This window comes from Equus quagga, chromosome 8 (genome assembly GCF_021613505.1).
Source record: "Equus quagga isolate Etosha38 chromosome 8, UCLA_HA_Equagga_1.0, whole genome shotgun sequence".
NCBI lineage: Eukaryota > Metazoa > Chordata > Mammalia > Perissodactyla > Equidae > Equus > Equus quagga.
The window spans coordinates 82,766,922-82,785,203 of NC_060274.1; the positions used below are offsets into that span (position 1 = coordinate 82,766,922).

An 18,282-nucleotide genomic window follows, 5' to 3' on the forward strand; every position below is an offset into this window, starting at 1 on the left:
CAAATATAAGAATACAACAATAAAACCAATGAATATTTTGGAAAGGATTTTGAAAAAACACTCAGACGCTCAGGCTTAAATCTATTAAACTCTATGAGGAAATAAACAGAAAAAAATTAAAACAAAAAGTTTTGAAAATCAGAATTAGTTTATTATCCTCTGATAATATCTATGCTGTATTTTTACATGTATACCCATGTATATTCACATATATACACACATGCACACACCAATCTATATTTATAGAGATATATACACACATCAAAAAAGAGCATTATTAAAGCTATAAACTCAATAACATTTAATATGAGTTAAGAATATTCTAAAAAAAAGAACATTCTAGACAAATTGGTCGCTAAAATGTTAAAGACACTGGTTTTTGGTTTTTTTTTTAAAAAAACACTTTTGGGATTATGTATTAAAGTGAAATTGTCTTCAACTTAGCCATTCTAAGAACTGAAGCTCATTCCAAATTTTTTTTAAATCAGTGTGATATTTATATTTATCTAAGACAAAATAAATTAAGTACTGCTACTGGCCTCATTACTTCCCTTTTTTTTTAAGCTTCCTTTGTACTAACTCTGAAAGTATCTTTACTTTCTGAGTATAAGAATAAGTATTCTTACTCTTATAAGGAGCTCTGTGGTATCTGTACAGGGTTATTCCCTTTTTAACTTGCATTAAGTTGAAAGAATACATCATTTTTCAAAGTGGTCCTCTTCATTTTACTATTGTTCCAGTGATGATCCATCCTTTTTCCTTCCCCCTAATTATTATTTTCAATCCAATAAACAGAGCTGCTGTATTATAAGGAACTTAAGTTGAACACAGGGGTCGCTGTTGAGTAGCAGAAAGCATTTTTTCTCCCCAGGGGCTGAGTATTTGCAGCTATACCTGCAAAGGCTTCTATAAATTAGAAGGAAAATGTTCAACTTGTGTTTATGTAATAGAAAGCTGAACTCCAAAGCAACAATGAGCATCAGGTAAACGTATCCAATACAATTTACAGACATAATTGAAAGCATTACAGCCTAATCAGACATCTAAAAGAAAAGCATGCTCAAATGAAATGGCTACAGAATCATTAGTTGGCAGCCATTCTATTACAATCACACATAATGTCAGCGGTGCCTTGAGCCTGTGCCAATGACAACAGCATAAATTTTGCATCTCATTTCTGTGGCCATAAAATTAATGATCAGTTTAAAAATACTTCTTTGTAAAAGTTATCGCGCAAAGAAAAGACATGAATGTGTCCCTGTTATGTACTCACAAGGATAATTATGGGGTTGTTGCTCATTAATACTGTTTCTTGTTTCCCTAGAAAGGCATTTGATTTATCCCACAACTTTCAAAAGTTTAATTAACGATACAAAGTTAACAGCCTAAAAGACAATGATCCAAGACTTCCCTTCCTATAATTTCAGTGGCAACTTAAACATCACAGCAAAATCAAGGCTTAATAGCACCACAGCAGCATATTTCTCTGAAAAACATCTTTAAATTTAGAATAGTTGGGTTCAAATCACTATTAGGCATTCTTTTTTATATGGCTCACCATCAATTAACATTTTCCTAAACGTCTGGAGATGAATCCCAACAGTCAATGAACAGTCATGATCTCTACCACCAGCGAAGGTGATCTAACCAATTTACTGCTTGTTTTGTCAAATACAATCCTATTTTAAACACAAGCAGGTAAATCTTAAACTAAATAATATACCTAAAATTTAGATGATAACCATTCCCTCACATAGAGCATGAAAGACAAACTTGGAGGGAAAATTCCTGGAGTGAAAACAAATTAATTTCTAATTCTGTACTCAGTTCACTTGTCTAAACTAATTTCTCAAGTAATAATACAAGTAAAATAGACAGAATTAAGCATTGTAACTTGCCATTTCTTAAGGCAATCTACAGTTTAATTCTTAAAACTTTGAAAGATATAGGTCATCACATATAAGATTCTCCTCGTAACTCTTCTACCATAGGAGGGCTAATGTATAGTGTGCAAATATGCAGCAGAGTTTGAAAATAAGAATACCATTTCCAAGCACTACCTCTGAAATATACTTCTACTACTATAGGCCCCATAATTTCAAACATGCTCAACACATTTGGACAAAGCTAGAGATGGGGGTGGGGAAGCTGCAAGTTTTTGCTCAGATTTCATTGGGAAGCTAACTTTCAAGAGAACATATACTATGCTAGAAAGAGTAAAGGAAAGAAAACTAAACGTCATCCAAACTTCTGACTTTTCTGCCGTTCTTAAGGATCCCGTCAGAACAAATTAAAATGGGTCCCCCTTCTTACCTAACAGTCCTACTATTTTAAAAAGTAGTTTAGTCCATTAACAAACTTAATAATACAAACGAGGTCAAGGAAATTGCTTTCTAAGTAAATCTATGCATATTTAACAATATCAATGGAGTCTTGATGAAATCTATTAAACATTTTTTTTAATTAGAGGAAAAATATTTTAAAGGAGAAAAAGAGAGCTTTTTAGTTATGGCATCTAAAGGGAATTGAAAGCAACGTATTCACATTTTCTAAAGCCGTAGACACTAATATTTTACAAATTTTAAATATAGTCTCTTGAAATATTTGTCTCATGTTAATATGTATGTTCTTCTTTTAATAATTTATAATTTCCTCAAAAGTTATTTGAAAACTGAATTATAAAACAAGATTTACTTAAATCCCCTTCATAAATGAACACATATTACTATAAGATTTACTGAATGCCTACTATGTGTCATGCATAGCTATCGTCACAGTATCTTAATCATTCTATAAAGCAAATAATCATACCTAAATCATCATTGGAGTGAAACAAGACTAATATAAGAGCAAGACACAACTACAAGTAAAACTTTCTATCACATACCTAATATATATTAGAATTCTATTTCTTCTCAGTCAGTAACAGTCTTTACTCAATTGGTAATACATTTTCCTTACAAAAATAATTACTTCAAGTCACACTTAAGAGACTTATGACCTTGTTATATGACAGAGAACAAATTCTAAAATAATCATAATTCTAAAATAATTCTAAAATGAGCATAGTTCTAGTGCATGAAGTCTATATTCAGGAGTACACTTTAGATTAGTAGGCTATACTGCAACTAAGAACAGAAAACTAGGGTTAGATATTTACTCTCTCATGCACGATATTTGAAGGATATAAGAAGGAACTATCTACTCTAGATAGAACAGGCAATATTTCAAATGAATAAATAACAGGGCCTAGACTAAGCAAGATGGGTTCTAGTTGCTTAGATTCAAATCTTTCTAACATACAAGAAAAATTAAGGAATTTAGAAAACCAACTGATAATTTATTCTAAAGTCACAATTTGTCAGACTTCCTCAATGGAGAATCTAGACTGGCGTATATGAGGAGATAAAATGAGGACCTTAATAAGTTAAAGAAAGGAAAAGGGAAATTTTAAGCTTGCTATGGAAATGAAAATAAACAGCAAGTAGAAAACTAACTTGATGGACAAGCTTCAATATCTAGGAGCCACTGTAATAAAATAAGTTTCTACCAATACAAACCATTCTTGCCAAAAAAATGGAAATATTTTTAAAAAATCTTCTAATATCTATGCAGCTTAGTGTTTCAACAATTATATCAATTAAAATAATTTTAAGAATTGAAAAACTTCAAACTGTAAATTCTGTATTGTTAACTCTCAGGATAGGGGGTAGTATCTAGAGTGTAAAGGGAGTGGGTAAATGTGGGAGGGAAGTAAGGAAGGACGACAGACATCTGTGTACATTATACAAACTAATAACTCACATTAAAAATGAATAAATCTGAATTAATTCATTTCATTTAAGAACTCTCTACCTGGTCCTTTTTCTCCCACTAATGATATTAAATGGTATTTAACTGTCATTTAAGAAAAATAATGAAGTATAAGAAATAAATAGGAGTACAAAGGTAAAAAGGAGAAAAACAGCCTCTGTTCACTTCACTGTGACCTCATATTGACCTGAGAGAGACAGAGACAGAGACAGAGAGAGAGAGAGAGCAGGAAAAGCAGCCAAAAGGAATTCTGCCCAGGTCTTCTTGGATGAAGACAATTCAAAACCCCAAACAGAAAATGTAAGAAAAAAAAGAAATGCAGCACTATCAAAAAATCCTTAGATGAACTGAATTTACTCAATATAGAGATTTGATAATTACTAAATTCTTACTTTAAAAAAAAAAGATGTATCTTGAATAATTACTTTGCAACTATTAAGTCTGTACTAACTTCCCTTTGCTATTCCTAACAAGCTACAGGAATAGCCTTTTATAACAAACTGAATATCCTTTGAGGGTACATGGCATAAAATTACTCAACTTCTCATATTTCTCCAAGGTATCCATCTAATTTCTCCGCAGGCTTGCTTTCGAGCAGGCGCTCTGGGCAATTAGTTAACCCAGTACAGCAGGATTGAACTACAAATGGCTCATTCTGAGGAAAACGATTATGGGGAACCTCTGAATTCTGTGTTATTTGAACTCTTATTCTAGGTTCATTTTTCAATTTCTATCAAACACTATATAAACTTCTATTCTCTTTAGAGACAAAGAATGTATCTTAGTAATGCGATTTTAATATCCACATACCTGAACAAGTCCTAAACCAGAACACCAAAGGGAAAATTCCTACCGTAGTATCGAATCATATGCAATTCTACCATGACTTCATATTATCATGCTTTCTACCTTAAAACTTTTAATGTACAAAAAATTAAGTCACAATGAGAGTTCAATAAATAATCACTAGAACAAAATATGTCTTTTAAGAAAAGAGGCAGAATCTGATATCTAACATTCCTCTATAAACAATGCACTGTATAAAAGGTTATCATAATTAAAATGCACAAATTTATTATTTCTATATCCAACTAAGCAAAATGCAACAGGATTAAACCCAGAGTTTAGGATTCGTCATAGACTACAAAGAAGTGGTATTCGTGGGGAGGTGGAGTTTCCTCCTCTTCTCTTTATTTAATAGTGTTAAAAATTTTAATATGGAAAAAAAATCTCCTCTCATTCCCTCCAGCACAATGATCTTGACGATTTAATGTGAAAAGAAACTGCGGTCTCCCTTTAACTGTTTGATTTCAGGTTTGTCTGGTTAAGTACTTGGTTTACTGAAACTGTCATTACTCTCTCACTTATCAGTTGGCAGAGATACGAATTACTCTGTGGTATCTGCTAACCCCCGTTAGAAGATGCCATACCGTTTTCCCCTAAACCCAGATCCTACCTCCACATAGGTTAACTGACCTCATGTTGTGACCCTCATACCAGCATCCACAGGCTTTAGGTCATGACCTATGAATTAGCAGCATGGAAGTGAGAGCCATACCCAGCTTCCCTTACAGAACTGAAAACGCGAAATAGTAAGAACTGCCTCTGCCTTTCTTGATTTGGTTTTCACTAGGCTAAGCAGCTGCCTCTCAAAGCTAAAGGAAGACAGACAGGTGACCGCACTCTCACATATTTCATAAAAGTTAATTCTCTTTGAAAATGTCTATGACACACATTTATTCGTATCAAAAGAATCACAAGGCTAATAAAAACCAGCATTTGAAAAAGATTTTACTCATGTTCTTAAACAAAAATTGACATTTTTTAGTTTTTAAAATAATTACCCTTCAGCAACATTACCTCTGAGCACCCAGCCCTGGGCCCTCCTGCTCCCATCACAACTATAAAACCATCTCTGCAAATGGCATTGGGTTGGCATCTCACCTCTGCTTCACCAAATTATCCCATGTGTAACTGCAAGTATAGACATTTCTTAACAAACTGTTGCCGAATGTACTCTAAGAAACATAAAACCCAAGAAAGTTAAATACAGAAGATTTCTGCATTGTGCAGAAGATTGTGCAGAATCTGGATATGCTTTTTAATTTTTTTCTCAGCAGGGGGAGCTAGCACCCTCATCTTGAAAGTCTAAGTATACAATACGGAAATTTAAATTTTGATTCCAACTATCAAACTGCAGTATGTGCTAGATTATTCTACTGAAAATCTCCACAAGGAAAAATATATATATAAGTTTGACAAGCTTGAAAATTTACCTTTGTCTTGAAATTCCTGAAGATAGCTGTAAAATAAAGCAAGAACGTTAGATTTTAAAATGAGGGTTGACAAATCAAAACAAGGTCTAATCGGTAGCAATTGTTCGGATCTATTTTAAAATCTCTATTATAAATATACATTTATAGAAAAAACTGTTTCCTACCCTGAAATGACAATTCCAAAGGCTTATGGATTTATAATAAAAGTATTTTTAAAGACATAAAAAAGTTACAGTAATAAAATCAGGATATATCTTTAATACCTACAACTTATATTACATTTATTCATTTTAGTATCTGGAGGTATTTTCCATATTTATATTAAAATTCTCAACCTACCTATATCTTATCCAAATATCTCCTCAAATAATCAAAACGAACAGTTGGATTTTGCTAGAATGCTTAGAAAAATACACATACAGAATCAAGAACCTTCACAAAAAAAGGGTATTATGATAAGTATGCTTGTTTTTAAAAATTAGGGTAGAAATATATTTTATCCCTTAAAAATACTTAACACCAAATAAATCAGAACATAAAAAATGTAATTCCACAATGACCAATTCTTTATTAAAATGTTAATTAAAAAATTACTTCTAAGTAAGAAATTAGTAATAAAAGGCAAGAAGTGACTTACGTAGACTTTACATCTTTTATCTTCTTAATAAGGGATTCTCTCTTTTCCTTAGCTTTCTTGGATAAATTTTCCCCTTTCAGTATGTCTGCTACAAATGTTTCAACATCTAAACCATGAAATATAAGAAATAGGATACAAATTAAAGGAAAGAATCATTTTTTGTGAAGACAAATAGGACAATGATTGTTTCTACCCATAAGTGTTACTATCTGTACAATTTGTTACAGTTATTTATCAATCCAAAGCATAACAGTAGAAGTATGTTTCAAACACTAAGTTGAACAAATCTGTTCACCACTTAGCTAATAAAATTTGTATGCTCTACTTATGCTTAGCACAGCAAATGCTATTTGGATGTTTGGCATCATTAAACCAGGAAGAAGCACACAAGTTTTAATAAACTATGCTGCCCCATAAAACAAATTCTCTCCCATAAAAGCAAGCACAGAGCTTTTATGCATGTGTTAGTATCATTTTAGAGTATTTTGTAAGTTCCTGTATGAATAGGTCATTCACAATATTACATCAATATAAGCTAATGTCTCTGGCAAGGGCCTGTTTTTCCCAGGGTAATCCATTTTCAGGTATACGGAATGGTTAATGCTTTAAAGGAAAACATTAATCCCTTTTTCTAGCCAAGATTCCCAAATCAAACCCTCCTCCTTCCTACCTGCCCCACCCACTCTGGCCAGCCAACCTCAAATAAAAAAGATAATTAGTTGTGTGGTTTTGTGTGCTCTGCTTCCTGCCTTGGTATTACTACCTGGAAATATTTCTTTAAATAAAGGAAGAAGTGGCAAAAATAGATTCATCTATTATTTAAAAATATAGTACCCAAGAGATAAGATTTCCATGACCTCACATAACATTTCCACATAGCCTCTCTTTAAAAAATTGAGTAAACTTCTAAATTATTCTGCTTTCTACTTCTCTCTAGTATAAAATTCCCACAAATCCTTACTGGTTTGATTTTATAATAGCCCCATTCTTATTGTTCATGAAATACTGTACAATTTTAATTTTATATTCAAAATTTCAAACCTCACTTTGAGATACCTAATATAAGGAATATCATAAAACATTTTTAAAGTAGATATGATTATAAACCATCATATTTCCTATTGAACAGATGTATGTATGTTTTACTTTCTTTTTATCTATTTTGTCTCCTAACTCACACTGATAAAAAGATGGTATCAAAACATACAATAATATGGGATGTAATTAATTTAAAGCCATATAATAAATAGTCTTTTCAACTGTACTAGTAATTAACAATTTAAAACCCAGTATTTGAGATAGAATGTTGTAATCGACTTTAAATTCTTGATTACAAAAGTATCTTGATCCAATGAGCAAAGTTGATTAAACTGTTATTCTATGCATTCATAATAAATGTGTAAAGGTAATTTTTCACTAAATCAATATGACAAGTGAAAATTAAAATTTAATCTTGGAATAATTTTTAAAAATAGCTTTCTGGTTGGAAGTCCATTAACGACTAATGTTAAAGCAAGTATCAAAACGAAATGAAAGCAAGTCACAGCTTCTCTTTCCTTGAGCTGTTCATATTTGAAGAGGAGAACATAGAGACATAATCCAGTACCAGTGCAAATTAGACTCAGACTTCTAAAGTGAGTTCAAAACAACGAAACTTATATAAAAAAAAAAGCGCTCTCCTCTAAACGCTTTAATTTTGTACCCAGAGGAGCAAGCCACCTTTGGACATTCAGACATTAACTAAAATGGAAAGGGTCACCGGTGTCTCTGAGATGGTCACAATAAATCTACTAAGAAAGGGGAATAAGGGAAGGAGGAGCATCTCTACTGCTGATTCTTTTCTTCCAACGGGCACTCAACACTTGGGAGAACCACAGCACAATGATTGGTGAATAGTCTGCTTAATGTTACTTTCACTCAGTGTTTGTCCTTAATTCCCTCATCCGCGAGTATTTAATTGCCTATTTTACATTTTCATTATACAATCCAAGTTTAAACAAAAGGGATCTATTTTCTATCTCCGGAAGCAATAACGGAACGAATTACAGCCCGAGAGTTATTTCTTTAAAAGGTCATTTCAGATCTATAAAAACTCAGAAAACATAAAAAGCTGCAACGCGCTATATAATGTTTCCTAATACTTCCAAAAAAAATTTTTTTAAATACTGAGCAACGTAACTATTTTATGAAGAAATACTTGTTGAAAGAGCATGAGACTGCAGGAAAAATGTGTTGTTTGTTTCTTTTTTGAGGAAGAGGAGATCCAGAGATTGGGCAAGGGAAAAGATCTATCTATTTAGAGGAGTCTTAATGTATTTATTCCTAAACTTATCCCAGAGAAAGGGTTTAAGGCAACTAAAAAGATTTAATAAACATCGATTTTTAAAAAATTATTTCTCAAAGGAGACGTGGAAAACGTAGGAACTGCTTTGCTGTTTTCTTTTTTTCTTTTTTAACAAATAAGAACTTTAAAGTAGAAGAGGTGCCTGCAATCATCTTAATTTGTTGGTGCCCAGAGACTCGGTTGGTTTTTAAATTTTTGAAATTTGGGTTATTTCTTAAAATCCACACTGTGCCCATTTATTTTCAAATCGAACGAAACCAGCCCCTCGCAGGCAGAGGAGATCCTGTGGACCTGCCCGCGGCCTTCGCCGGGTCCCTGAGCAAACACGGACGCTGCTCCCCCAGCGCAAAGCCAAAGGGAGAGCGAAAAAGTTACTCCGGCTTTACTGGGAGATGCTTCGGCTCTGCCGTCCGCGACATTCGACACTCGGAGTGCTAAACCCCCGGGTTTCCGTCAACCGAGCTGCGAGCAGGGAGCCCCTGGTTTGAGGCAGTGCCCTCGCCAGACAAATGGGACTAGATCTGCGGCTTTGCAGCTCAGAGCCAGGGTAATATTTCAAAAGCGAGCAATAAAAGTCCTGGGCGAATCAAGCGCTCCTCTGGCTGGGTGGAAAAGAGATTTGAAGCTTTTTATTGTGCTGTGAATAGCCCTGCAAACGGTAAAGCAGCGAGCGCGTTAGCCCTCTTCCACCTTCCTGTAGAGGTCATGTCCCTCCGTTAATATGTAGATTTCACTGACTCCAGACTGCCTGAATTCGGGGAACAGCCACAATTCGATTACAAGAAAAGGTCAGCCTGCCTCCTCGCTCGCCCCTTGGCCTGGTGAGTTAGAATTCCTCTTCCTCAGAGGGAGGGGTCTGCACTCATGCCCACTTGCTGCGGGAGAGGAGAGGCGTAGAGAAAGCGCAGTTCGGGGGTGCCCCCAACGCACCCGGTCTAACCCCCACTGCCGCCCCGCCTGCGGCCACGTAGACAGCAGATCAGCGCCGCCAGCATTTAACCCCAGAAGTAGCCCCATCTCCATCAGCCCCTGCCCCCAAGCCATCCCTGAGAAAAAAGTTATCCCAGCGAGTGTAAATGTGGTGGGGATTTTTGCTCCTATTACACCTTAACACTGTCAACAGTAAACCCTATCTCCTGGTAGGACTCTAAAGATCTGGGGGAGAGGGCCGCGGAAAACATCAGATTTACAACTGCTCTGTAGATAAACGTGAAGGTCTGAAAAAAACATTAAAAGATGACATCATGCCTTGGCTCAGCAATCCTCAAGCAGTTTAAGTTAGAAACCTCCCAATAGCCATCACAACCCCTAAAAGGCAAACACTTAGCACACACCAGATCACCGAGTGGTACTCCAATTTTCCTTTTTTTTTTTTTCTGTACATATGGATCCCCTACAAAAACTGCCACTCCATCTTTCCCTAGAGTCCCGAGTGGTTAGGACAGGTGTCTAACATGCACACGCGTGCACACACACACACACACACAGAGGCTAACTGCTTTCTACCAACTTCCATATGGATCACACAATGAAAAGGTGAAACCACACAACATTAGAACAGTTTTTAAATTCATGCAAATAAGAAAATAAACTGTCTGCTTCTCGAGGCTGAGCACATAGCACAGGTTCCCACTCCTGAAGAAAGCAGAGATTAGACCACTTGCCCTCACCATTCTCCACCAGCAAACAGCCTGGAATATGACTTCCAGGCTGGAGGTTGTAAAAAAAAAAAAGTAACACCTGGTGCCTTCTGCCTCATCCCCCCCAACTACCCAATACCTCCCTGAGGGGGCATCTACACACACACACACACCCCACAGAGCCTCTGTGATGGCTGAATTGTAAGGAGAGGGAGGGGCAAGAATTGGACTGAATCCACTACCATTTGCTCAGCCCCAGATCAATAAAACCAATCACACAACATCCCAAATGGCTTTACTACTTAATTCCACATTGTTCTCCACTTTATGAATTGGGCCAGGTTTCACCTTGTATTCACTGAGGGGCAATCACCAAACTTACTGTGGTAAGGATCCCAGCCAAACTTTAAGCTGGCATCAGAACAAAACGACAAGCTTTTCCTTTCTGTTAAAGCCGGGGTATGGTCTGACCAAACACCTACCGGTGAGAATGTAAAAATCAATTAAGCTGGGCACATGTAGATCAATGGGACCAAATGCCCAAAGTTGGAAAATGGTTAATTGAAAAGTTATTGATTGCTCTAATCAATGTCTTTCTCTTGATTACCTAGCACTTTTACAGGTTATGGCTAAACTGTGAACTTTTCGAACATGGAACAGACATGAACATGAACAAGCAGTTCTCACAGTACGATGGGTAAGATACGCCTTAGTCTTACAATCCAATCATCTGACAAAATTTTCGAAATTGGCTTTGGAGGCTAAATGATTTATTTTGATAGAAAGCTAGGCTGTTGAAGAATAGGGATGAACATCTTTCACCTCTAAAAGATGACTCTTGATAAATACCACCTTATAATAATCAAAATCTTTTTACCACGCATTTTCAAAGAAGCCAGAGTGAATAACACATTAGTCTGAGATTTACACTATATTCACTGTTGGGCAGCATCTATTGTAATGTGTTCAGTATGTGATTGAAAAAGAAATGTAAACTCAGTGGAATGAAAAAGATAGACTTGGCTTTAATTGAAAAAGACAAACTAAGTGAATAATGAGTATATAAAAACTAGCCTATGCCACTTTTATCACCCATATATGACACTTAATCTTAAATTTATGAGAGACAACTGAACTGTGTTTCAAATCACCAGAGGCTTTTCCCACTCTGTTGTTTCTATCTCCCTTCTAGTAATACTTTAATGCTGATAACGTAGAGATAAACCCATTTGGAAATTCTTCATATATTTCTCATTTTCTAGTACATTTAGATTCCTTTCCTAAAAGAAAACCAGTGATAATTTGGACTGAGTAGCTATAAAAACTGTGCATACCATCAAGAGCCTTATTTAGTAATGTGAGATGAAAACATTGTCAGTGGAAAGTCATGTGGAAAACAACTCAGCCAGAGATCCCCTCCCAAGAAAAAGTAGGATATTATGTGCTTAAGATAGGCAAATAATTTTCCTAACATCACATCTTAATTCATCTATGTTATCTGACCCACACAAGATACTGTACATTTCTGGTCCCTTGATTTACAAACACATATTCCTATTTCTAGAAGAGAAAATCTTAGAGGTGTCATAAACTGATTTCATTTTGAGATCAAATGTTCTCATATCGACTTTATGCTCATTAGTTATTAATACCAAAATAGGGCAGGCTTTTCTTGCTCTGTAGGAAATCCAGGTGCTAAAGAAGTAGGTGACTATTGGTGACTCAGTAGGTGGCACTCTTCACTTTACATACTCATCCAATGCCCCAGAAGGCAGTTATGGGACACTAGATATACCATAAATAATTCTCACAGGAAAAATAAAACCAAAATGTTGACCAAATTATAAATGGAACTTTGGAAAGGTGGAAAGCAAACCATATTATTCCCAGCATTGAAAAAGTTCTGTCTCACTTTCAACTGAATTACATTCTTTACCTATTGCCCCTAAAGGAAATATAGATTATATCGTGCGAAGGTTAAAAAAAAAAAAATGTACTGGAAATCCCCAATAGGGGAGAACGGAATATTTCTAATCAAGACTGCGGTGTGAAGACAATCTCAAGGTCACTTTGCAGAAACCATACAGCCACTTTGTTTATTGCTGGTTTGATTCGGTTTTGATTTTTCAGAGTACTGACAACCACTATTTTCTTTTTTTAACATGGGTTTCACTTTCTAATTTACTAAAAGGAAACTAATATCCTCTCACAGTTTTCCTTTTTAAATGTGTTATCCTAAAACAAATGAATGAGAATATCTGATTGCAAACCACTAACACTCCAGTATTCAAAGGGTGATTAAACCAATGAAGGAGCGGGTGGAGCCAGTGGTTCTAGTTGCTCTCACTTTTTTGCCTGCCTGGAGGGAAAACTCACATAAATCAAGATTATTCTTGCTGTTAGTCCTAGTCAAAATATTTGGATGTGGGAGAAGATTAAATGGAGATTTGGGAGTATCCTTTGATTCTAATTATCCAGGCTAAACCTTTTCTTCCATTGTTGTAGGGGAAAAAAAAAATTAAAGGTTGCCTGCAATGCATATGGCAGGTCAGAATTTACTTTCCATAACAAAAATCTGTAAACTTTTTTCTATTTGTGAAACAAAAGAATAATTCAACACTTTTATTAAAAGTACAGGCTTTCAAGATTTAATATACTGATTCTACAGGAATGTAAAGAACTAACAATCACACTAGATAGCCACTTTTTCAAGAGCATCAGCATCATTAAATGTGAGTTAAGAATGATAGCCTCTTTGGGTTTTTGCATTTCTATAGAATCTTTATTTTAAAAGGGTGAAGGGATGAGAAGAAGCAGGGAACAAATATTGAAAGGGAAGCCTAAAACTGCCATGATCAGAAAGAAAAAGACAATAATAAATTGATAAGAATACATTTGAGCATCTACCTCTCTCAAGCAATTGAAATGTCAAACATTGAACACATATGACGTACAATGATTTGGAGGAAAGGCCCACGGAACACCAAGGGAAATAGCCAACCAACGATATTTTGATAGGCATTATCTTTTGATTTCATATTCCTTTTATCTGGAGGCAAGAGCTTTTAAACACCTGAAAAGTTTAGTTCCTTATCTTCTCTGCCTTAGAATTCTAGCACAGTGCCATGCATTCGAAGAGCTCTCAACTGGTAACAACTACCAGTATCTCCTTAGTTTCAAAGAAAGTACTAGGTAAGCCAGCAACATCTCTACAATTCAAATTAATACCAACTCTTCCTCTATAGTTTTAGTAATTTTAAATCTAACCAGGTACTATTACCCGACACACAAATTATGCAAATCACCATGCACAATCCCAACAGAATTTTTTGGATGAAAAATATGAAAAAACTGCTGAGAGCATTTATTCTTGAAACCTTTCCTACCTCAAAAAAGATTTTAATTACAGTCAAACATAAAATGTTCACAACTTTCTTTGAATAATAAGTTAAAAAAGAAAACCAGAAAACACTGGTTCACTTGTTTCATTTCTTTAAAATATACAGATACTCTTTCATATCCATCTCTCTCGAAAATATCCTCCAAAAGTAAAGTATAAGCCAAATTTATAAGCGCCAAAATTTTAATGTTTTAACATTTGTTCTTAATACTTCATTTGTTTTAATATGTGAATTGTTTTAATAATATTAAATATTGAAAATGTCAATAAGATGACTTTCAAAACACTGATTTCAGACATTACACAAGAATATTATCTGACTAAAGAGAGAGAGACTAATAAGGTATATAGGAAGTTAGCAATGACAGATAATTTAAATATGTAATTCTGAGCTTTCAGTTAAATGACACAAATAAGGGTCACATGAAACATTTGTTATCTATGGAGATCAGAGAATAAAAGGCCTCATTACCGATATATCATACTATCTGCAAATGTATGATTATGGATCCAAATAGCAAACTGTCTACTTTGGGGGCTGTCAAGCTTTAAAAACACACACCAGGAGGTCTCTACTTTATTTCTTAAATTCAGACCTAAAATATCCAGAAAATGGTGACATCTATTTTTGAAGTAATGATAAACACTTCTCTGATCTGGTTATTAAAATAATATCCTAAACAAGAAATTCCAGCATTGTAACAATGAAAATGTTAACTGTAGTAAAACAAAATCAGTACTAATGTGAAACTCTCATATAATGGAAGACAAGCTGCCTTAAATCAGTCTTTACAGTTCTTTCAATCTTTCCCTTAGTGGTACCCATTAATGACAAACAGCATTTCTTAGAGTGAAATACCATCCCACCACAAATGCATTCATCACGCTCTAATCATGTTCACACAAACATAAGTGTGCATTCATACAGTATTGATTTTATTTTCTCTATCATATTCACGATGCTAATCACCAAAACAGTGAAAGAGTATTAGATTTGTTTTCACACTGCTATAACAGTAACTTACTATTTAAAATGTCTCACTTTAGAAATTGCTTTTTAAGAGTTAAAATAAGCAGCCTGTAACACAGGCATCTAAGTGAAACTCTTTTAATCCAGTTATTCACAACCAATATTGAAAGATAAATGCTTACGAGAAGACTAACATAAAACGATCAAAATTGTTTCCAGAATTCTGATGTATTCTTCAATGATGGTAAGAATTCCAGAGCCTCAGGATAGGTAAGCCTCGTGCTACCCTAAAAAGACATATTTTCTACTTTGTGCAGAAAGATGAACTTTTCATTACACATTACACATCTCCATATCTAGTACATTAGTGAAGTAGCAGTGGATTCATAATAGCCTTGAAGAACCGCATCTTTAACTCCTAAAATAAGTTCCTATAAATGGTAACTTAAAACTGAAAAGGGGAAGATGAGGGTGCAAAGACGTACTTTCATCGTCGTGTGACACAGGAAGTCGGACTTTTAACACATCCTTCCTTTTTCTCTTAAAATGTTACTCAGGCTGAAGACAAGTGGCCGTTTGAGAATTAGGCCCTCTTTGCAAGTCTTTAATATCGGCGGAATGAATGGGAGTTTTAGAAATGATAAACCCTTCCGTCCCATAACACCTAACCCCAACCCCTAACATCTGTAGCTCAGACACCTCTCTGCATCTTTACACCCTTCTCCTCCATTGGCCAGGCCACCAAAGAAGTACTTCTTTGACTTCTTGATCCCTTCTCAGTTCACACACATGCATTCATTATCATTCTCTTTCTCCTTTCTCTTTCTCTCCCTCCTTCCCTCTCTCTCTCTCAAACGCGCACACACACCCGCGGGCACACACACAGCGTCTTCACGATGCGTACAGAACTGTCCTGATCCCATTAGCGTAGCCCATCAAGAAGGGCTTCCCCACCGTCCTCGCACCAAATTTCAACACATGCCCACTCCCCTTCTTGGACCTCTTGTCCCGACTCCCAGTCCCGCTCCCACTGGCCGGGGGACTCGGGGAACGCGGAGAGGGAGGGTAGAGACTCTGAATACTTCTGTCCCCACCGGCTCGCCGTCCCCTCGCCCCCGCCCCCGCCCCGGCGGCGTTACCCGCCCCCTTCCCGCTCTTTACCTGCCAACAGGTTCCTAATTTCCTCAGGGAGGGGGTAGGGAGAGGAGGTGCAGCTGGGGTTGGGCATGTTAGGGACCGCAGGGCGTGGGGCAAAGGACCTGTGCTGAAGGGGGAACCGACAGGCTGGGGTTGCGGCTGCGACCTAGACTTGGGCTGGCGGTCCCGGTAAGGACAGCGGGGCTAAGAGTCCGAACACTGCCGGCCCCGGGCTCACAACAAGGAAGTCACTGAAGCCCCAGCCAGCAGCTGCTGGACTCTCGGCCCAGCCCCGCCCGGCAGATAGGGGCGGGGCGATGGGCGGGGAGAAAGCCCGAGGGGGCTGTGGGGCCCAACTGCGCATGTGTATCCTTCGATTTTCCTAGCCTCCGAGGCCAGCCGCTGGACAGGCCACGCCCACAGCTACGTCAGGGAGCAGGAGGAGGAGCGGCTGGTGGGAAGGGAGCGGACTGGGGCTGCATCACCTGATCCGGCGCCTGAAGCGTCTTGCTGCCATTTTGGGTGCTGGTACCACTACAATTGCTGACCAATTCTCCAGGATCTTGGAAAATAAGGTATCCGTAGTGCCTCCAGGTTTTCCCATTAAGGGATCTTCTGGTCAACGGTCAGCCTTCCCGAGGTTTAATACTTCGCCTAGTAACCCACAAGGTATCTTCGACCGCCCTAAACTATTGTGGCCTTCTTTGTCCGGTTGAATGAAGGTAACAAAGTCCCATCTTCCGCCAGTCCTCCCTAGAAGCCCGTTTGGAGCTGCTCCAGAGAGCGCTCTGATTGGCTCTTACAGTACTTTTCTACTCAATTGGGATTCTTGGGGTGACTGATTTCCCCCATTACGAACGAAGAGTGGGGAGTTCTAGTAACTATTCTTTTGAGTTAAAAAAAAAAGCTAAGTAGACATAGATACCACTGTCCATCTATAAGCATCGAAAAGAAAATTGCTGGTGATCTAGTAGAGTGGAATTATAGAATCCGTTCACTCCAGCCTGATCTGTAAATCTTCTTACAAGTTTTCTCTAAAACCCAGAAAGACACGTTCTGGTGTCTTTGATATGTGTGTGTGTGTGTGTACGTGTCTTTAATATGTGTGTGTGTGTGTGTGTGTGTGTGTGTGTGTAGAAATATATATATATAAGATTTTTTTTCTCTTCAGATAGGAACTGTCATGGCAAAGCTTTTTCCTAGACGCTGCTGTTATATTTTGAAGATTATGTTGTGGCTCCAATCGCAATGTAAATTTACCCCTCTACCCTCCAACCCTCACTAGATCAGTGGTCCTTAAACTTTAGCGTGCGTTGGAATCACAGAGAGAACCTATTACAATGAAGAGTCTCAGGGCCCACTCCCAGAGATTCTCATTCAGTCTCTTTAGGGTGGCATCTGGTTATTTGCATTTTAAACAAGCCCCCTGGGTGGTTGCGATGCTAGACATTCTGAGATTTGATTGTGAGAATCACTTTACTACTTTCCAGCTCCTACAGGACCAGAATTTGTCATAACTTATCTTTCATCCCCACCTGGAACCCTAAACCTGACATAGAATAATGATTATATTAATATTTCATACCAAAAAATCTCAGATAGTAATAGTAAAAAATTAAGTACTCAAATGCAATGCCATTTTGCATAATTGTCTGAGATACACCAAACACTAATTGTAAAGGAAAAATTAGTACATTTTGGAGTCCTCTCAAAACAGAACAAAAATCAAGACAAAAGCTTTACAATTGATGAAAAACATGCAAAATAACAACAGAATGACACCCTCAAAATAAACGCATTCCCTAAAATAGAATCTGATATTCCTACTCAGATTTAGCAATGTGATGAATTACAGGAAGAGTGCTGAAAATTAGAATTCTTTCTGGTGGAAGTAAAAGTGAATAAAGAGTTATTTTACAACATAGGTCCTCTACTTTCAAAGAGTTGAGAATTATTATTCTTAAACTACAAAATTATCTTCCTTCCTAAAGAAGGAAGCAACTATTTCATGGATATTTTATGTTAGTGGGGATTCTTCCTGCTTTTACAGTTATCACATATAATT

At 36.6% G+C, this 18,282-nt stretch overlaps 1 protein-coding gene across 1 annotated transcript in view; it reads right to left on the bottom strand.

Annotated features, from left to right (window-relative positions):
* SKAP2 (src kinase associated phosphoprotein 2) overlaps positions 1 to 16,495 on the bottom strand; it is a 169,456-nt gene extending 152,961 nt beyond the window's left edge. The window contains exons 1-3 of the mRNA XM_046670360.1: positions 16,242 to 16,495; positions 6,727 to 6,832; positions 6,090 to 6,115 (exon numbers count right to left, since the gene is read on the bottom strand). Coding sequence (XP_046526316.1) covers positions 6,090 to 6,115; positions 6,727 to 6,832; positions 16,242 to 16,308 — 199 coding nt within the window. The 5' untranslated portion in view covers positions 16,309 to 16,495. The remainder of the gene's footprint in view (positions 1 to 6,089; positions 6,116 to 6,726; positions 6,833 to 16,241) is intronic.
* Between the last annotated feature and the right edge of the window lie 1,787 nt (positions 16,496 to 18,282).